This window comes from Maniola hyperantus, chromosome 19 (genome assembly GCF_902806685.2).
Source record: "Maniola hyperantus chromosome 19, iAphHyp1.2, whole genome shotgun sequence".
In the NCBI taxonomy this organism is placed as follows: Eukaryota; Metazoa; Arthropoda; class Insecta; order Lepidoptera; family Nymphalidae; genus Maniola; species Maniola hyperantus.
The window spans coordinates 11,974,952-11,997,747 of record NC_048554.1 but is presented as its reverse complement, the minus strand read 5'-3'; the positions used below and the strand labels follow the sequence as shown (position 1 = coordinate 11,997,747).

At 40.9% G+C, this 22,796-nt stretch overlaps 2 protein-coding genes across 2 annotated transcripts in view; both read left to right on the top strand.

Annotated features, from left to right (window-relative positions):
- Positions 1-22,796, top strand: part of LOC117991406 (uncharacterized) — a 311,428-nt gene that overhangs the window by 263,510 nt on the left and 25,122 nt on the right. The gene's annotated exons all lie outside the window — the stretch shown is intronic.
- LOC117991391 (serine-rich adhesin for platelets-like) overlaps positions 1-22,796 on the top strand; it is a 165,557-nt gene that overhangs the window by 123,864 nt on the left and 18,897 nt on the right. Inside the window, exons 4-5 of the mRNA XM_034978979.2 lie at positions 8,619-8,827; positions 9,148-9,320. Coding sequence (XP_034834870.1) covers positions 8,619-8,827; positions 9,148-9,320 — 382 coding nt within the window. The remainder of the gene's footprint in view (positions 1-8,618; positions 8,828-9,147; positions 9,321-22,796) is intronic.

The window sequence follows — 22,796 nt, the reverse complement described above, 5'->3', positions numbered from 1 at the left end:
TATTAAATACAACTTAAAATACTAGACGTTACAGTAAATTCTTAGTTATTTTATTATAGTTATAAGTTATATAATATAAATTTAGTAGTATAAACCTCCCAGGGGGTTAATTTAATTATTTTAAAGTGAACTTTCATTTTAGAAAGATCTTTAAAAACCAAAATCCGCGGGGACTAAGTCGCGGGAAAGACTAGTAAAATGTTGTGTAGTGCAAACAAGTAGCTTGTGTCTACTGTCTAGGATACTCTCGGGGCCAAGTAAATTAGTCTATGTCTAGGCTAGACTCTAGCCTAAGTCCGAGTTACGAGACTCCATACCCAAGCGCCCTGCAGCTTTGCATGTCTAATAAACCCTGTGCACTAAAAATTACGTTAACTTAATTATTCTCGATGCTGCAATTTATCTATGGTGTACATGACTTAATTAAAATTGAAAATTTAATGGTGGTAAATTGACTTGACGATATGAAAGTACTTTGTAACAGTTTATTTCTCTTCGGCCGTGGCTAGCTACCACCGCCCGATTGAAAGACAAAGGCGTGAAAAATGGCATACCTTCCTGTTGGAACTGTTAATTGTCCCGGGATTAAAAGTAGCGTACATCACTCTCCACTTCTTTAATTATAACCCTGCAAAAAATCACGTCGATCTGTTACTCCGTTGCGACGCTATGAATGATAAAAAAAAACATCGCATTTACAATATAGGTAGTGATGCGAGCTAGGCAATGGTCCACCCCACCACGAAAAATGTTATCTAAAAGTATTAAGTTAGCGAAAAAATGGCACAAAAAGACGAAAAGCTGTACGGCAAAAATATTTTCCCAAAAAAATAGAAAAAAGCTAAGTACAGTAGTTTACCGTAAAACGTCCCCTAATATGGCCACTGGGCCTATAACTTATGTATTTAACGGACCTTGAGGAAAAAACGATACTTCGTCCCTAAGGAACTCTCAGATAACGGCTACTACTTTATTGTAACACAAAATGTGCACAGGATTATCACGTTAATAAACTCTTGCATAGGGATTGGGTTCGTGTGAAGGAATTTCTGAAACTTAGGTGTATGAGTATTGTACTATATATACATCTTAAAGAAGGTTGCCTCATAGTTTATTCACAAACGCTTAGTTTTTCTTTTATATAAAAAATACGAGTAGTTACATAGACGGCTTTTAGTCGAGGATTTTCTCTTAAGAGATGCTAAAGTGCGGAGGTATTTGCCTTTGCAGGGATTTATTCGAGTGTTTTTGTTAGAGGATGTGTTTTATTTATGTAACGACCTTCCAAGTTCCGACTGCTTGTATAAAGACCTTTACACACTGGACCATATTTTTCATCCACTGTGAAAACGTGTTTATATGAAAACTTCAATAGTAAAAGGCATGTGCTTAAACTGCGGCACCCTCCTAGTAGAACCGCTCATTTCTCCAAAAGTTTTTTTGCCACTGGGCCACTCTTGTATAATCACTTGCCCAAACATATAATTGAGACACGAGAACTTCCTTTATTTAAGATAAAATTGAAAAAACTATTGTTAGAAAAGACATATTATTCGATTAATGATTACCTTGTAGAGAAATTTTAGTTTTATTTTAATTTTTGACATTTGTAACATTATCATTTAAATTTGTATTTTTTTGTGACTAAGTATTTAATTTGACTAATTTTATCAAAACTATGTACACGTTGTTCGGTATATCATAAGTCATAACATATTGCATGCTAATAGGCAGAATTTGGCTGTACCTTTTTGTTTTGTAATATCTGCACTGTTTACCCATATTCGCAATAAAGAAATTTGTATTTGAATTTGAATTTGAATTTGAATTTGTGGGCTGGATTGTTGATTTTCTGTGGGTTTTCAATAGGGATGTAACGACACACAATCCAGCAGGTTTCCTCGCGATGTTTTCCTTTACCGTCAAAGCAAGTGATATTTAATTAATTAAAACGCACATAACTCCGAAAAGTTAGAGATGCGTGCCCGGGATCGAACCCCTGACCTCTGATTAGAAGGCGGACGTTATAACCACTAGGTTATCACAGCTTTCCATTTAATATTTACGTTACATAAATATGAAAACGAAATTAATATTAATCCTTAACCGCAGTTCCTAAACCTAAAACGACAGCAACAGCATGAATATTAACTACACAAACTTTGGGAAGTTCGTCCCGAATTTCGCGGTCGGAGAGGCGTCCTTTGGCGAACTTGGTAAAGTTGGCAGTTACCACGGCGGAATGATTTGGGGGCAATTCGCAAAATCCTCACGTACCGACGAACTTGCGGACGTGAGTCTGCTAGGACCTTGAGATGAGACAAATTGGCAGATATTTCTTGGCAAATGGACGAAATAATATGACAGTTTAAGCAGCCATCGAAACTATCTTATTTCGAAGTTTTTATTATTTTTATTTTCACCATTCGTTTTTGTCCTACCTGCGATGACGTATGGAGAGAAAACGTGGACACTGACAGTTGGCCGCGTCAACAAACTAAAAGTCGCTCAGCGCGCTATGGAGCGAGCTATGTTGGGTATCACTCTCAGGGATAAAATCCGGAACGAGGAAATTCGCAGAAGAACAAAAGCGACCGACATAGCTCAAAGGATTAGCAAGCTGAAGTGGCAATGGGCAGGTCATGTCTGTCGCAGAACCGACGGCCGATGGGGCAGACGTGTTCCGGAGTGGAGACCGCGTACCGGTAAGCGCAGTGTGGGACGAGCCCCAGCCCGCTGGACCGTAGACCTGAAGGAGGTGGTGGGGAGCGGGTGGATGAGGAAGGCGGAGGACCGTGTTTGGTGGCGCGCTCGTGGAAAGGCCTATATCCAGCAGTGGACGCAAACAGGCTGATGGATTGGATTTGTTTTTGAGTCGTATTGGAAGACTAAGATTTGATCGGCTCAATTTTGCGACCTTGCCTTAGACCTACAAAACTAAAATTTTGTGCAGATATGTAATATGCATGTAATAATCATAATTTAGCGTCACTCAGAAAGCAGGCATTATTGAAACATATTTTAACGAATTATTGGAATGTCCTCCCAAATCCTACGCGAGGAACACTGGTTCAACGCGTAGAAGTTATCCGAGAGTTTAATTTTTAAAAAAAGTAATAGCAATATATTTAACTAGCTTATGCCCGCGACTTCGTCCGCGTGGACTACAGAAATTTCAAACACCTATTTCACCCCCTTAGGGGTTGAATTTTCAAAAATCCTTTCTTAGCGGATGCCTACGTGATAATAGCTATCTGCATGCCAAATTTCAGCCCGATCCGTTCAGTAGTTTGAGCTGTACGTTGATAGATCAGTCAGTCAGTCAGTCAGTCAGTCAGTCAGTCAGTCAGTCAGTCACCTTTTCCTTTTATATATTTAGACTAGCTTATGCTCGCGACTTCGTCCGCGTGGACTACAAAATTTCAAAACCCTATTTCACCCCCTTAGGAGTTGAATTTTTAAAAATCCTTTCTTAGCGGATGCCTACGTCATAATAGCTATCTGCATTCTGCATTCTGCATGCCAAATTTCAGCCCGATCCGTCCAGTAGTTTGAGCTGTGCGTTGATAGATCAGTCAGTCAGTCAGTCAGTCAGTCAGTCACCTTTTCCTTTTATATATATAGATAGATAAATAATTTATTAGAGCGTGATTCCTATCATACACTTAATTATCCCGTTCATGACCTAAACACCGAAAATATGCAATAATAGTTCTGAATCTCAAAAGGAGATCAACCTAAAAATCTTAAAAACACACGTATTGTGTTAGCTACATAGACTATTAGCTAGTAATAAGATAAAGAGGATTTAAAAATTTTCGCCAGGCGAAGACGCGGGTGGTCACTAGTTTAAGAATATTATCGAAGTATCGGAAAGGTACCGCACCCGTTTCTTTGGAGCCCATTACTTATTCGCATGTGTAACGAGCCCCGAGGAATATACAATTTGTCCTTTACAGATTTCTTGACGACGTCTATTCCGTAAACACACAAGCCTAACTTCCTTTGAAAAACGCTGCGGTTAAACTAAAGCACAATTTTTTGTTCCATATTTTTATTTTCAAGCAATTCTTATCGTCACTGAATGGATCCATTGTTGGCCGATTAAATAAATGAATTATTATGATTATTATTATATCCACGGCCAGGCAACATCGAGTAAGGAATAAAGAGGATTTAAATATTTTCGCCAAGCGAAGCCGAGGATGGTCACTACTTTAACAATATTATCGAAGTATCGGAAAGGTAGGTACCACCGCACCCGTTTCTTGGAAACCTATTACTTATTCGCATGTTTAACGAGCCCCGAGGAATATATAATTTGTCCTTTACAGATTTCTTGACGATGTCTATTCCGTAAACACACAAGCCAAATCTTCCCCTGCAAAACGCTGTGGTTAAACCAAAGCTCAATTTTTGGATCCATATTTTTATTTTCAATCAATCATTTATTTAGACGTCCACTGCTGGACATAGGTCTCTTATAGGGACCTCCACACGCCACGGTCTTGCGCTACTTCAATCCAGCGGCTCCCTGCGACTCGTCTGATGTCGTCCGTCCACCTAGTGGGGGTCTTCCAACGCTGCCTCTTCCGGTGCGAAGTCGCCATTCCAGCACCTTGGGACCCCAACGTATATCGGTTGTACGAACTATGTGCCCTGCCCATTGCCACTTCAGCTTCGCAACCCGTTGAGCTATGTCGGTTACTCTAGTTCTCCTACGGATCTCCTCATTTATGATTTGATCACGTAGAGAAACTCCAAGCATAGCTCTCTCCATCGCCCGCTGAGTGACTCTGAGCTTTCTTATGAGGCCCATAGTAAGCGACGCACAGTGTTTCCCACAAAATGATAGTTCGCTTAGAATTTACCTGATTCTTTCTTTCCTTAACTATTATTCTTTTGTTAGTCATAAATAATTATTTAAATAGCTCTCCTGTTAAATTCTTAATAATGAACTAAGTCATTTTTAGCATTTCCAGACGTTATTTGGTGAATTTTTCGGCCATACATTTACAATAAAAAACCGGCCAAGTGCGAGTCAGGCTCGCGCAATGAGGGTTCCGTACTACAGTTGTATTTTTCGACATTTTGCACGATAATTCAAAAACTATGATGCATAAAAATAAATAAAAATCTGTTTTAGAATGTACAGGTGAAGATCTCACTTCGAAAGTTGAAAATACTAATTATTAGTTCATGACCACAATTTAATATTTTTTGTGTGATCTAACCCTAAAATTCACGGTTTTCAGATTTTTCCCCAAATGTCAGCTATAAGATGTACCTACCTTCCAAATTTCATGATTCTAGGTCAAAGGGAAGTACCCTGTAGGTTTCTTGACAGACAGACGGACAGACAACAAAGTGATCCCATAAGGGTTCCGTTTTTCCTTTTGAGGTACGGAACCCTAATAAGCAATACGTCCTCGCACGGGTGCAAAGTCGGCTACATTTGGGAGAATTGACACAGGTATAGATTGTGTTTTATGAAAAGGAAAGGAAAGGAAAGGTCGATGCTTTATGTTCATAGGAGCGTGACTCATAAAACATTCATATTTGGGAAGTTCGGAACCCCCTTCGATTTAGTTTAGCACGTGTTTTTGATATGCAATCACTACCCATACCTATTATTATTATTATTTTTAAAGAAATATTCCCCTTTCCTCTCCAACTAAGCGTCAAGCTTGTGCTAGGAGTAGGTACGACAATAGTGCAACGGGCGGGGTTTGAACCGTCAACCTTTCGGTTTTCAGTCCACTCCTTTACCCGTTGAGCTATTGAGGCTCTATTATAAACTACCTTATGCCTGCGACTTCGTTCGCGTGGACTACACAAATTTTGAATCCCTATTTTACCCCCGTAAGGGTTGAATTTTCAAAAATCTTTTCGTAGCAGGTGCCTACGTCTTAATAGCTATCTGCATGCCAAATTTTAGCCCGATCCGTCCAGTAGTTTGAGCTGTGCGTTGATAGATCAGTCAGTCACCTTTTCCTTTTATATATTTAAAGATTTAAATGTGTATTTGTTTGTTGGTTTGTCAGAGGCACAAAACTGTGTCTTGTGAGATCCTTGCGGAAGACCTTTGTCCAGCCGTGGACGTCGTACCATTATGACGACAAAGTCTAATAAGCCAACTTTCCCACTTAAAATCTAATGAGCGGAGTAAAGGAGTTATCAAGAAACGTACATACAAACAAACAAAATCCTTAATCGGATAAGCATAAGTCCCACAAATTGCTAATGCGGGTGGCCGCCATTTTAGTGACGTCAGCACTAGACTGAAGTTTCGAGCTGATGGTATATTTTTATTTCGGCTGACGTCAAAATGTTAATGAGACATGGTTCCAGCGCAATAGAAATTTGCAGGACTATAAGTCTAAGTAGAAGTAGAAGTATAAGTCCCGCAAATTGCTATTGCGCTCGGTCTAAGGACCGAGTTGCGAATTGCGAGTTGTTAACAGCTAAAACTTAAAACTTTATGCCTTCTTATCACGAACTTCTAAGTAAACAAACTTATCTACTTAATGGAAATTCAAAACAAGGCAAATTTAAGTACGCCTTATTAAGTGCGCCTTAAGACTTAACGAGCTCTTCGGAATCGTCAAATGTCTTTAGACAAGGCATCTTACTAATTAAGTAAATAACTTAATTAAAGCACCCTAATTAGTAGTATGGGGGCTTGTTTAGATAACAAACAAAAGTTTTTAGTTAGGTAAAGATGTTTTAAATGAAAACAGTGATAGCCTGGTGGTTAAGACGTTCACCTCCTATTCGATAGTTCAGGGGTTCGATCCCGGGCACGCACCTCTAACTTTTTGGAGTTAACTAGAAAACATCTTAAAGAAACAAGCATACCTGAGCGTTTTCCATAATAGTCTCAAAGAAGTTTGCCAATCAGCAACTGGCCAGCGTGGCGGACTGTGGCCTGAACCCTTCTCAGTCTCAAAAGAGAAGGCGCTGCCGTTTTTAGCAGTGGGCCGGTGATAAATTGAAACGACGATGAAGATCTTTAAATATTAAATCATTGGTCAGTAAAATAGCCCCCGCGCCGGGCGCCCCTACCCCGATTGCCATCTCGACCTGTCGCGTACTATACATTACTAAAAAGAAAAACAAAACAGTAATATCAACCGTCAAATAAATACACACAATAATCTATTCCCGAAAATATCCAGATATGAACCGATGGTAAATACATGACTCCACTTTTACTAATTACAATTCGCTACCAATACTCTAATGTGCACCTTATTCCTTACACAGAAAGTATATTTTCCAATAACATTATTTTAAGAGACATTCTGTTTTCTATCTATTATCTTTATTAAGTCAAGAAAATTTGAACTTTAACAGTCAGTGGTAAAGATTCAAGTTTGCTTAATAGAGTTAACAAGGGTGACATGACATCCACTACATCAAAATCGAGCGTTCCATTTTCAAGTTAATTCCGAACTGTTTTCTAATTGGCGCGACGTGACTCGTCTATGCTCGGCTCTCGTCGGGTCTAATCAGCGTGTTTGAATTTCGAATGTAATTTCTACTTGGTGCTTTGTGATTCTCTGTTAGCTTTGTTTGAATTTAAATTGTATGTAAATGGCATTGTGCATACAACTTTGTAATATACTCGAGCAACATTAGGTCTTTATTATTTCAGTCTTTATTCTTCTTCCAATTTTAGTCGTTAAATATTATGTGTAAATCTGTCATTTATTATGTACAGAAAAGGGACAAAAAAAATTCGTTCTTATCGCGAGAAAAGCTTATGACGTCACTTCCGTTTCAAGTTCCCTTTGTCTAGAAATTATTTTGATAATGATTGAGTAGGTATAATAATAAAGAAATCTGTATGCATACCATTTGTATACATTTTGCTCACTGCTATAAAAGCCAGATTTTTAAAAATAAAACTGCCACACCACTTTCAAGTTAGTCCATCCATCTGAGACCGTATCATCTCTTACTACCAGGTAAGATCGCAGTGAAGGGCTAACTTGTCAACGAATTAAAAATAAAATCAAGAAAAATGATCTATGACTTACCAGGCTGTATGGTCTACGACCTTTGCCTTTCCCGAGGGGGATGAATTGAACAACTACTAAAAAAATCGGTGAAGTACGAATCGAACTCGCTCACGAAGGGTTTCGTACCATCGTATAGGAAATAATAGTTTTTATTTTCATTCGACCGTTTTCGAAATTTTTATTAAATAGGTACTTAGTTGTTGTTATAGCGGCAATAGAAATACATATTCTCTGAAAATTTCAACTTTCTACCTTTTACGGTTCACGAGATACAGTCCGCTGTCAGACGGACAGACGGGTGGACAGTGGAGGCTTAGTAATAGGGTCCCGTTGGCACCCTTCGGGTACGAAACCCCAAGAAGTCAGTATAAGTCCCGCAAATTGCGGATGCGCGTGACCGCCATTTTAGTGACGTCAGCACTAGACTGAAATTTCGAGCTGATGGTATATTTTTATTTCGGCTGACGTCAAAATGACGTCATTTCGATGTTAATGAGACATGGTTTAGCAATAGCAATTTGCGGGACTTATAAGTTATAACCTTAAAAACTATTACGAAAAAGTACAAACACTAATACAATCATTTGTCCCCAGATTGCGTGCACCTCCAGCTCTACAAAGATATGAAGGAACGGCAGAAGAACGGTCAAACCAAAGCCTCACTCTCCCTGCAGCAGTACCTCGGCTTCGAGTCTGGTTTCACCCTGGACAAGGAGTCCAATACCCTGGCAATCCTCTGCGAAGACGTGGTGCCGGTGCTTGCATTTGACACCAGGGAAATCTTGATACAGTGGCGAGTTAAGGTATGACTTCCTCTTTAACTATGAGTACGTACCCTTATTATAAATGCGATCTCTGTCTGTCTGTCTGTCTGTCTGCTAGCCTTTCACGGCTCATCCGTTCAACCGATTTTGACTAAATTTGGTATTTGGATAGCTTGCATTCCGGGGAAGGCCATAGGCTACTTTTTATCCCGGAAAACCAAAGAGTTCGCACGGGATTATAAAAAAACTAAATCCACGCGTATGAAGTCGCGGGCATCCTCTAGTAATTCCATAATCCTCAGTTCCAATTAATCACAACCAGGAATCAGAAACAGAGTAATTGACTGCCATGTTTCCAGGTGCAACACAACCTGGGCAGCAGTAAAGAGTTCGCAGCAGTCATCATATCCGCGCCAAGTGCCACCAACATAAAGGCTGGCCCAGTGAGGCTGCACGCGTGTGGACCCAGGCTGGCCCTCTGCGCCTCCCGACCCCCTGAAGTGCTGGCGCTTTGGGACATCAAGCTGTTGAGGTATGGATATTGTTCTTCTTGAACTGTATAGCCTAGTGGTTGAGACGTCCACCTCTGTTCGGGAGGTTAAACACCAAGAGCAAGTACCGGGAAGTTCTCCCGCGATTTGACTCATAGAGCAGGGGTGGGGAAGTCTAGGGTAAACTTAGCGAGGTGGGGTTTCATCTCTGGACATGATACGGAGTGCATCTGCGGTCACCCGAGACAGACCATTGCGCACATGACTGGGTGCCCTGCGTGCCCGACAACCTGCACGAACGAGGAGCTACATGAGGCTACCGACCGAGCTGTCGCGGTTGCGGCTTTTTGGGCTGCCCGTATTTGAGGTGACCGTCGACTCGAGAAGAAGAAAAAGAAGACTCATATAACCGAGAGATTGGTGGGGCCATGGGAGATGGAGAGTATTCGAGGGTTGGGGGTTCGATCAACACAACCTAGGCAGCAGTAAAGAGTTCGCAGCAGTCATCATATCCGCGCCAAGTGCCACCAACATAAAGGCTGGCCCGGTGAGGCTGCACGCGTGTGGACCCAGGCTGGCCCTCTGCGCCTCCCGACCCCCTGAAGTGCTGGCGCTTTGGGACATCAAGCTGTTGAGGTATGGATATTGTTCTTCTTGAACTGTATAGCCTAGTGGTCGAGACGTCCACCTCTGTTCGGGGGGTTAAACACCAAGAGCAAGTACCGGGAAGTTCTCCCGCGATTTGACTCATAGAGCAGGGGTGGAGAAGTCTAGGGTAAACTTAGCGAGGTGGGGTTTCATCTCTGGACATGATACGGAGTGCATCTGCGGTCACCCGAGACAGACCATTGCGCACATGACTGGGTGCCCTGCGTGCCCGACAACCTGCACGAACGAGGAGCTACATGAGGCTACCGACCGAGCTATCGCGGTTGCGGCTTTTTGGGCTGCCCGTATTTGAGGTGACCGTCGACTCGAGAAGAAGAAAAAGAAGACTCATATAACCGAGAGATTGGTGGGGCCATGGGAGATGGAGAGTATTCGAGGGTTGGGGGTTCGATCAACACAACCTAGGCAGCAGTAAAGAGTTCGCAGCAGTCATCATATCCGCGCCAAGTGCCACCAACATAAAGGCTGGCCCAGTGAGGCTCCACGCGTGTGGACCCAGGCTGGCCCTCTGCGCCTCCCGACCCCCTGAAGTGCTGGCGCTTTGGGACATCAAGCTGTTGAGGTATGGATATTGTTCTTCTTGAACTGTATAGCCTAGTGGTTGAGACGTCCACCTCTGTTCGGGAGGTTAAACACCAAGAGCAAGTACCGGGAAGTACTCCCGCGATTTGACTCATAGAGCAGGGGTGGGGAAGTCTAGGGTAAACTTAGCGAGGTGGGGTTTCATCTCTGGACATGATACGGAGTGCATCTGCGGTCACCCGAGACAGACCATTGCGCACATGACTGGGTGCCCTGCGTGCCCGACAACCTGCACGAACGAGGAGCTACATGAGGCTACCGACCGAGCTGTCGCGGTTGCGGCTTTTTGGGCTGCCCGTATTTGAGGTGACCGTCGACTCGAGAAGAAGAAAAAGAAGACTCATATAACCGAGAGATTGTTGGGGCCAGATGGAGATGGAGAGATGGAGAGTATTCGAGGGTTGGGGGTTCGATCAACACAACCTAGGCAGCAGTAAAAAGTTCGCAGCAGTCATCATATCCGCACCAAGTGCCACCAACATAAAGGCTGACCCGGTGAGGCTGCACGCGTGTGGACCCAGGCTGGCCCTCTGCGCCTCCCGACCCCCTGAAGTGCTGGCGCTTTGGGATATCAAGCTGTTGAGGTATGGATAGTATCCTTCTTGAGCCGTGATAGCCTAGTGGCTAAGACGTCCGGTTACAATTCGGGAGGTCGGGGGCTCATTTTTGAGCACGCTATCCTATCAGGAACAGATTGGTTTAGCCATAAACTACCACGCTGGCAGTGGCGTGCAGGTCATAAAAGCATAAATGCACTGCTTACCCCAGTTGTAATAGCTCAATGCAAATTTTACATTATGACCTGCCAGTAAACAGGTTCCCCTAACTAATGCCTACCCTGGCTTCAAACCCTGTGCACGCCACTGCACGCTGGCTAAGTGCAGGTTAAAAGACGTCACACACATTTGAGGACATTGAGTATCTACTCTCGGGCATGCAGGCACATCGTGTGATGCAGGTATCTTCACGATGTTTTCTTTTACTTACCTTACCTTACTTACTTAGGGTTTTGACCATAGTCCACCACGCTGGCCAAGTGCGCATTGACACACCTTTGAGAAGAGAACTCTCATTCATGCAAGTTTCCTTACAATGTTTTCCTTCACCGTTAAAGCAAGTGATGTTTAATTGCTTAAAATGCACATAAATTCCGAAAAGTTAGTGGTCCGGGGTCGAGATCGAACCCTGGACCTGGATTTCTAAATAGGACGACGTCTTAACCACTAGGTTACCACCGATTAATATATTGTTAATGGCTCAATTTCTACTACCTGAAATAAAGTATGAATACGGTATTTGTCAACTAGTTAAATCAGTAACTTTTTATCAAACGTCAAAACGCGCGCTTAGTATGCGATATTATTCTATGAAATACCGGTGTGTGACGTCACAATCATTTGACGTGCTTTTTTATTTTAATCGATAATTTAAAATGGTTATTACACTTAAAACCAACAAAGGACGTGGATTTTACGTATTTTGGAAGACGCTCTATTTAATAATCACTGAGAAAGAATTTATTTTTGATGTAGTCAAATACCCAATTTAGCGCAATTTTACGAATAATTTCCTGAAAACATGCAAAACAGCTCAACCAGAATCCATTCACATTTCACTCTCACCTTCTTTTCCGAATACTTCAGGGGTAGCCACCCCTCCACATCAAAGCAAGAAAACATATGCGTGAAATAACCGACCCTTTATGAGATTAAACCGATCCGACCGCGAACCGATCTCTATTGTCGACAACCCTAATCTTCCAAATGGACTTTCTCTGAAACAGCGTCAATATTTCATTGGACTGCAAGCATTTTGTTCGTGCTGGCCATTGAGTGTAATAGATGAAGAGGAGCAAACCTTGCATTTATGCTGCAGCCGTCAAAAAAGCGTGATTACAAAGATGTCAGCTGGGCACTAACAAACATTAATTTTATGTAAACGATAATTACATAAAATTTATGTTTGTTATAACTGAGAGAAATGTTTTATGCCACCGATTTTTAAATTAAACTTAATCCAGTGTGTCTTACGTATGTTTTTACGCAAGTTTCACTTATTATTACCATCCACTTTAAATTAGTGTCACATCTTGATTAAATAATGTTTTTTTTTTTTTTAATAGATATAGCGAGCAAGCGAGCAGGCGGGTCACCTGATGTTAAGTGATTACCGCCGCCCATGAACATTTGCAGCACCAGAGGAGCCGCCGATGCGTTGCCGGCTTTTTAGGAATTTGTTGGTCCGCCCCTTGAATAACCCCATGTTATAATCTAGTGGGAACACCGCCGATGGGAGTTGGTTCCACAGTTTGTATGTTATAATATTAATATTGTACTCAAAAATATTAAAACATGAAGCACGCTTTTTACATGTTATAATGTTATGATACGTTTTTTCTTTCTTTCTTTATCGACAAATGAGAAAAAGAAGAAAGGGGTGAAAGAACAAGGCAGGTTGATATTACATGCATGTACTGTATTTAGATTAACTATACAAGCAATTCCAGCGCTAATAAGTACCCTTATTATAAATGTGAAAGTGTGTTTGTTTGTTGGTTTGTCCTTCAATCACGTCGCAAAGGTGCAATTTTTTGCATACATAAAGACCTGGAGAGTGACATAGGCTACTTTTTATCCCGGAAAATCAAAGACTTCCCACGGGATTTTTAATAAACCTAATTCCACGCGGACGAAGCCGCGTGCATCAGTTAGTTTACTGAATAACTTGCACCTTGGTTCCTTTATGAACCAGGCAGGTTTTACAGGACATCACAGTCTCTAGTAACGTCAACTCTCTGGTTTTCCTCCACTTTGACCCAGTTTCGCGTCATCGCGGATTTCCTTTGACATTCAAATCGAGCGTCAGTTCCAGTCGAGAGGTAAAGAGGCAGTTTGTTTGCATAGCATTGATTCCTATTATGATAGGTATTATCTTCACGCGGAGGAAGTCGCGGGCATAAGCTAGTAAAATAATAATAGGCGTATTACGTTTGTATGTAGTCTTCAAGCCGAGTCCGTTGGCGTCTATCTTCCTCAGACTATTTAATATTAACTCAGTGGTTAGGATCCGGTGAAAAGTTTTAATTAATTACACCCAGTTTTTGCTCTAAGCGTTGTACCGACGGGGCTGAAGGGCTGAAACCTCTCGGGTAAAAGACTCGTTTTTCCCAGCGATATTACGTTTTTGACACACTTTTTTTTTTCCTCCGCACTTTGCTGTAGTGCTGGGCTGTTCGGATAAAAATCCGGTATGAAAACTGACTATAAAATTCAAAAAAATCATTTCTTTATTTTTTTCGTAGGACAGGCAACTAGTGTTTCTAATGTTCTAAAAAATTCTAAATTCCACTGAGAAGAGGCACGACTTTTTAGCAGCTTTACTGTTAGTAGAGAACGAGTCCCATCTCAGAATGAAAAGCGTTTAGGTCATAGTATACCCTGGCCAAGTACGAATACGGTATTTGACAACTAGTCAAATCAGTAACTTTTATCAAACGTCGAAACGCGCACTTAGTATACGATATTCTATGAAATAATATATTGTGACGTCACATCATAATGACGTACTTTTTTAGTTTAATCGATAATTTAAAATGTTTATTACACTTATTTAAAATATTATAAGTATTGATTAACAAATGACGTGGATTTTACGTATTTTGGAAGACCCTCTATTTAATAATCACTGAGTTTTTTTTTATGTAGTCAAATACCCAAATTTACAGACTTTACAGCTTTGAAAATAGCGGCTCCCTGCAACTCGCTTGATGTCGTCTGTCTATCTACCTAGTGAAGGGTACGTTCGAAGATCTGAACGTTACGCTTTTCGGTGCGAGGTTGCCATTCTAGCACCTTGGAACCCAAACGTTTAGCAGTTTTTCGAACTTGTCTGCCCACTTCAGCTTCGCAACCCGCTGAGCTATGTCGGTTACTCTGGTTCTCCTACGGATCTTGTCATTTCTGATTTGATCACGTAGTGTGTTGACACACTCCAAGCATAGCTCTCTCCATCCCCCGCGGAATGACTGAGCTTTCTACTTCTATATGTAACTAGCTTATGCTCGCGACTTCGGCCGCGTGGACTACACAAATTTCAAACCCCTATTTCACCCCCTTAGGGGTTGAATTTTCAAAATCCTTTTTTAGCGGATACCTACGTCATAATAGCTATCTGCATGCCCAGCCCAATCCGTCTAGTAGTTTGCGCTATGCGTTGATAGATCAGTCAGTCACCTTTTCCTTTAATATATTACTTAGACTAGCTTATGCTCGCGACTTCGTCCGCGTGGACTACACAAATTTCAAACCCCCATTTCACCCCCTTAGGGGTTGAATTTTCAAAAATCCTTTCTTAGCGGACGCCTACGTCATAATAGCTATCTGCATGCCAAATTTCAGCCCGATCAATCCAGTAGTTTAAGCTGTGCGTTGATAGATCAGTCAGTCAGTCAGTCAGTCAGTCAGTCAGTCACCTTTTCTTTTTATATATTTAGATATAAGAGTTCTGTGGCGTAAAAGCTCACCTTTTGCAAAAGCTTAATTGCGTAAACTACGTTTCCAAAAGTTTTAACCTCAAAAACGTTGGAAACCCTTGTGCTAGTTCTCCGCTTAGTATTTCGTCCGCTTTTTGCTCAAGACTCATAATTTCATCTACCCCCAGGCCTCAGGGGTTTTCCTCGAGTACTGCCTTAGGTTAAGAGCACAATGGCAACGATTCCGTTGTCTTTCTCTAAACTAAATTTAGAGTATCTGCATCCTTTTCTTTTTAACAATGCTAAAGAGGGACAGAATATGAACTTTAGTTTTAAAGAATCTAAATTTTAGTGCACGCTACAAACAGTAGGCTCGCGACTGTGCGCTAAAATCACGGGTTTTAACATCTAAAAATAAAATTTAAAACTGTCAAACTGCGTCTGTCCTTTTCATATTACATTAGTAAGAAGAGGATGCGAATACTCTAAAATTAGGTTGTGCTCAGAATCAGTACCATTAGGGACCTTTTGTTTTAACTATTTTCATGTCTTTTCTTTCTATATTTATTTGCCTGTTCTCGGGAGAGATGGGGAGGGTGGTCCTGCGCTTGATTGTTTTAGTTTGTCGTGCCATGAGAATAGAATAGAATAGATAAGAATAGAATAGAATAATGCAATGGAATGGAATGCAATGCAATGGAATGGAATGCGGTAAGATCGTAATTATTTTAAAAGGCATTTCACTAGAAAAAAGTACCATTTAGTCTTGCAACTAGTCGCCAGTCTGGCCGCACCCTTATTATTTGATCTGCCGCAGGCCGGGGTCTTGTTCCGAGCGCGGTCTTACTGTTTGAATTGTTAAATTGAGCTAGTTTTCTGTTCTTTATTACAATTTGCTTTTCATTACATTACATTTATTACTTGTGTGCCCTCGGGTAGTACCTACTTCTGTATCGTTCTTATTGTTTGGTGAAATCTAAATAAATATGAAAGTAAAAGGTGACTGACTGATAAATAAATTTAATTAAAAAAAATATTTTTAATTCAATTAAACTTTTACAAGTATTTTTGAATCGTCAGAGGGCGAGGAAGGTCACCCATGCGATGGACCGACCAAATTAATTAGTCTGCTGTCGTCCTTTGCACGAGTGTACCAGGCTGTGGGCCAGCACGGGAAGTGGTGAATGCTCGTGAGGCATATAACATCTGCCCTCAAAGACGTTGCTTCGTGATGACCACGACCGCTCTGCCAAGAGTGATACGAAGAAGAAGAAGAAGATGCATCTACCACTGGTTCGGAATGCCTTTCATACCGAGAAGAACCAGCAAGAAACTCGGCGGTTGATCTTTTCAAAGATTTGATATACAATATTATATTTTATAATTTTTATAGTGTTTCACCTACACTTGAAGGAAATTTCTAAATAATTTTAAGTACACATCAAAAATTGCGAACCGGCAGGAATCGAACCCGCGTCTCCTGGGATCGCGCCCGACGCTCTAACCACTAAGCTACAGCCCGCTTACTGCCAGTGACGAAATTTGTAATGTGTATGCTCACTCAGTACCTACTGAAGCGACTGTTTCTGCCATCTAGTAGCGACATCTTTTTGCAGTTATCGAAACTACTTTCAAAGGCCCATATTACAATGCAGCTCTTTGAACGAGAAATGACATACTTGCTTTTTACTATATTTTATAATTTTTATAGTGTTTCACCTACACTTGAAGGAAATTTCTAAATAATTTTAAATACACATCAAAAATTACAATTGTGGTGGCATTACAATATTATGCCATGTAAAATTAAAGTATTCGCGTTGCAGGTCAAATCCACGCTCATTTTGAGTTTTATGGCCCTAAAAACTTCTCATTCTAAGAGGAAACCCGTGTTGGAACGGCCCGCGATGGGTTGATCATGATAATGATAATAATCAATACTTAATATTATAAATACGAAAGTGTGTCTGTCTGTCTGTTAGCTTTTCACGGCTTACCTGTTTAACCAATTTCGATGAAATTTGGTACAAATACATCTTGCATCCCGGGGAGGGACATAGGCTAACTTTTAATCCCGGAAAATCAAAGAGTTCAAGCGGGATTTTATAAAACCTAAATCCACGCGGACAAAGTCGCGAGCATTATCTAGTTAATTTCATATGATCAAGATTAATTTATTGTCCCCTGCTGGTTTGTAATTGTTATTAATGCAAATCAGTCTTCAGTACTTATTATTATAAATGCGAAAGTGTGTTTGTTTTTTAGTTTGGTGCAACGGATTCACGTGATTTTTTGCATGGGTATAGATAAATACCTGGAGAGTGATATAGGCTATCCCGGAATATATTTTATCCCGGAAAATCAAAGAGTTCCCACGGGATTTTTAAAAAACCAAATTCCACGCGGACGATGTCGCAGGCATCAGCTAGTTACCATGTAATTCCAAATTAACATCTTCATATTTGTCGTTACTCCGGAAGTTAAAGATTCGGAAAATGAGGTAACTTCGTATCAAAAAAAAACTTTTTCAATTTTATAATGGAAAATGTGAAATCTTTTCCCGGAAATAAAGTTATAACTTCATCGCCGGAACGGTGTAAATATTATATGTTTAATAGACGAACCAACCAATTTAGTTGGTGCCGACATATTATGCTCAGGTGCCGGGATAACCAAACTCTGAGGTAGGTGTTGTGGTATAAGTCTCACAAATTGCTATTGCGCTGGAACCATGTCTCATTAACATCGAATCATTAGACCTATATTTAAGTAAAATATACCATCAGCTCCAAACTTCAGTCTAGCTCTGACGTCACTAAAATGGCGGCCAGGCGTATTAGCAATTTGCAGAACTTATACAACTGGTGACTTTAAAAAATTACGTTTTTCTTTCTTTCAACTCCAACTAAGGTCAATAGCTGGATATTTCTAATCTAATCTAAATCAGCCTGCATTGTCCCACGTCTGGGCAAAGGCCTCTCTCCGATCCCGATTCCGTGCCTCTTCAGGCCACGTAACCGTAATCTTATCTAATTCATCACGCCAACGTCGCCTCGGCCTATCACGCTGGCGTTGATGGTTCTGGGGAGTCCAGAAAGAAGCAGATTTTGCCCATAAGTCATGTGGCATACGGCACACATGACCGAATATTTACTTACAATACGCGGCAGAAAGTAATGTACATCGGCCTTTAGAATAACATTTCGGCTTTGTAGAGCGTTGTCTCTGTCACTCATACCTATATGACATTTTGTCGGTCTTAACGACAGATACAACGCTTTACAAATCTGCTATCTGCTGCTAAAGGTTGATCTACATTACTGTCTGCCGCGTACTGTACTGAAATTATTGAAAACTCCACCCGAGAGCTCAACTTGGTTGGCACCAATCAAGTTGGGTTGTCTGGTTACAATCATAAACACGGAAACATTAAGAGGCTGTTTGGCCAAAATTTTGGAAAAGTGAAGATAATTCAAACAATTTTGGAGGATACGCGCAAGGGGATGGATTTAGAGCCGCAGGGTGAAATTAGGGTCATCCCAAAGAATACTAAATAAGGTAATAGAAATGTAATATCGGTATTAAAATACCGGTACAGGTGTCGCCGATTTTAAGCAACTCACTCATTCAAAATTAAGTCGAAAGTATTTTAGCGTTTAAACTACCGTGAGTGAACGTCGACTACACACGTGAGTAAGCCGGGACAGATAGTATTTATAAGTCGAAAGTACTTATATTCATTAATTTTATTTTATTATTTTATCGACTTTATTCTGCCCATTGATTGGTGGATTCGCGACATTTTTTCACAGCCAATCAAAGGGCAGAATTTGTTGACGATTACGATAACGATGAAATCGTTATTCTTACACAATTGGGGGGCTGTTGACGATTGGCAGATTTAGCACACGGTTGAGACAATTATGGGGAACTCTCAAGCATGCTGGTTTCCTCACGATGTTTCCTTCACCGTAAAGCAAGTGATATTTATTTGACAACCCTCCACCTCCCATGGCGCCACCAACCTCTCGGTTATATGGGCCGAATCGCAGGAAGACGCCCGTTCGGTACTTACTCTTGGCGTTTTCCCGGGGCGCCTTCTTGACTCTTTAGAATTTATTTTATGCGTCCTCCTTATACTATAACTAACTCCATAACTCCGAAAAGTTAGAAATGCGTGTCCGGGACTGAACTTTGAACGCTTCTATAGTTATTCTGAATTCTGTGGGCCAACCTATCTAAACTTCCGTATTAGATAAATATACCACGAGGATTATAAATTTAGGGTGCAATATAAATCAAAAGTGTATGGAGATTAACAAGCCCGTTATCTTCTCGCCGGTGCCCTATTTCTAACCATCTTGCCTCTTTTTTCTGGACAATTTTTTGGGCCAATAATTTTACTCGAAGTAAAGAATTCAGGTTAAGATCTATGGAGCCCACTTTGACTTTGCTAAGACTTAAGACACTGTTGAAACGAGACTGTTATATCGCTGGCATAAATCTGCTAAGTCAAAGTACATGTGACGACCTCCCTGGCGCAGTGGTAAGCGCTGTGGTCTTATTAGTGGGAGGTCCCGGGTTCGATTCCAGGCAGGGGTTCGAAATTTTATAATTTCTGAATTTCTGGTCTGGTCTGGTGGTTTGGCCGTGGCTAGTTACCACCCTACCGGCAAAGCCGTGCCGCCAAGCGATTTACTCTGTCTGTCGTGTCGTGTTTGCATCGTAGATCTAGCGACATCTATTATATTGTACAGTAACCCAAAAGTAAGTAAAAAAAACACTTGCTTTAACGGTGAAGGAAAACATTGTTAGGAAATCTGCATACCTGAGAGTTTTCTATGATTTTCTTAAAGGTGTGTGAAGTCTGCCAATCCGCACTTGGCTAGCGTGGTGGCCTTCTCTTACTGAGAAGAGACCCATACTTAGTAGTGAGCCGGCGATGGGTTGATCATGATGATTAACCCTACAGTAAAAAGTTAGCGTTGATCTACAGTATAGTTCTTGCATTTCACGAAGGCCACTGACTCATGCTTGTGTTTAAGTCGTATCGGTATACATAAGGTACAGTAAATGTGTGCGTTTGACAGCGCTTGCTCGCGACTGATTGGTCCGACACGCACGCACACTTACGCAATGACCATGTAAACGACGTTACCACAAGTAAAGTTCACTAGCCTTCGTGAATTGCAAGAACTGTAGCATAATATAACCATTTACTGCCATTCCACTCGCCTTTTCATCAAGGGCGCCGTGGCCGCCAAATGGTCCTTAAACTCCCTACGCCGCGCTCGCCGACAATTTGTCGGCCATTTGGAGGGCCTTCCCATAAATCATGTCGGCCAGTGTTTGTGGGCGCACCCGCGACAGCTCCGACGTCAAGTGGTGTCGGTCTTTTGTTGCCGACACTTTTGCGGTCGATAGAACGTGGAGACTGGCATTTTTGTGTGCTGAAATTTTACATTCCAATTTGCATCAGGGATCATGCAGATAGATAGATATTATGCCGTAGGCATCCGCTAAGAAAAGGTTTTTGAAAATTCAACCCATAAGGGGATAAAATAGGGGTACGGAATTTGTGTAGTCCACGCGGACGAAGTCGCGGGCATAAGCTAGTTTTACACCTAGTATTATTTTTCCTTCAAGTAATAATATTATTACACACTGACAGGCGCTTAAAATAGATCTGATATGGCCGTATAAACCTGCAAAACGTAGCTCTTGCAAGCTAGATTACGGTAGGGAAGTGTAGGTAACAGCTTAATAGGTCTGTATTCGTCGATAACGAGCGCGCTGTCGGCCACGGGGTCATCCATCAGGCTGCCCCTACGTTACACTCATTAAGACCGTGTTCTTTGAAAATGTATCGCGAAATATTGGTAGTAGGTTTGCAAGATATTGGGCTGAAAATCTGTTTTTTTTTTGGATGGAAAATGAGCCTGACTGAATGTCTGATCTATCAAAGCACAAAGAAAAAACGGGCTAGAATGGCTAGAAGTCGGTTTCTTCTATAACATAGTCATTCACTAAGAAAGGATATTAAGACATTTCTCCCCTAAGGCGGTTAAATAGGGGATGAAAATTTCTATAAAAGTCCCTCATTTTTCCCTCCGTTATATCCAGAGATATGATTGTTTCAATCCATGAAAATTGGTGTTTTGGCTGTTACAGGATTTTTGGAAATTCAACCCTCTCAATGTTTTTCAAAAATCCCATTTTAGCTAAGCCAGGGCGAGTCAGTCACTGCCGATGCCGTCGCGTTGTTATTATTGTCTGCTCGAGCTTTCCGAGCATGTTATCGGGTACATAGACATACCTTGATTAATTTGATGATTTTGGTTTGTCACGACGGGACTGCAGTGCTGCGAGAAATGTAGTTCGAGCTGTCATGGGCTTGGCTACTTTTCGAGAATGTGGTCAAAATCCATGTAAAAACGTAAACAATCATCCAACTGGCTCGGGACAAGTACAATACAATTTGATTGATGAGCTCAAATAATTTGTCTAAAATAATATCTAAATAATGTAAATCTGATGACTTAGATTAGATGACTGAAATAAATTATGGTCTTTGTAGTGCAATAGTTAGGTATCCCCTCTGTATGACATGTAAAATTTAAATGACTGTTTTTATTTCTATTTTTTTTCTCTTGTTTTTGTATGACTTAATTAATTTACTTTCTGAATATTATATAATTTTAAAGATTTTGTAATTTATATGTACTTACATGTTTTTAAAAATTTAACTGTAATGTAATATTTAAATATTCATACACCAATATTCTAAGGTAGAATGCATAAGGCTCGCCAACTAATTTTATAACCATGTTATGTCACCTGCATTCTTATGAATAAATTTATTATTTATTTTATTTATTTATTATTTACTTAATAAAGGCTGTAAGGCTGACAACAAACGTCGGGGCTAATTTCATTATTAGGGCAAGCACGCGTGCCTGCAACGATTCACTCTGGATTACAGGCATTTACGGACCGGTGCTGGTCTAAACTACGAGAGGTAGCGTTGGTACAAATAATGATCGACTGACTCTGATAGAATGATGACTGATAGCTTGATAATTATTAATTTTAGGCGTAAATTAAACAGAGCAAAGCGATTAATTCACAAGTAGTTGCATTATTTGTGACGAAATCTTTATCAAAATTAATAGAGTAAGAGCCCGCGAGGACCAGACCTTAGTTATTTTATAAAAGCTGGAAGTTTCTCTGCGTATTGTCCCCAACACAGTGAGGAACTACGAAGTTTGGATCATGGTAGCTTTGGCAGATAACAGGTAACAAAGGTTTAAAAAATCTTACGTCAAAGTATGAAGTGTAATTTTTTTATATACTAGCTTATGCTCGCGACTTCGTCCGCGTGGACTACACAAATTTCAAACCCCTATTTCACCCCTTTAGGGGTTGAATTTGCAAAAATCCTTTCTTAGCGGATGCCTACACCATAACAGCTATTTGCATGCCAGTTTTCAGCCCGATCCGTCCAGTAGTTTGAGGTGTGTGTTGATAGATCAGTCAGTCAGTCAGTCAGTCAGTCACCCTTTTCTTTTATATATTTAGAAGATTCTCCGGAATAGTATGAGAAATTACTTCATGCATTCCAGACACTTAGTATCGTGGCAATCCCCTGCCAGACACCCTTAAACTTTAACAATTTATTAAACTTAAAGTTTTGGGGCACGCAGCTTTTATACAAGCGCTTATGACTTGCACCACAGTTCCGATGCGGCTCAGCCTAGAGCCATACCTTAACTAAACAAACGCTGTAATGAGCCGC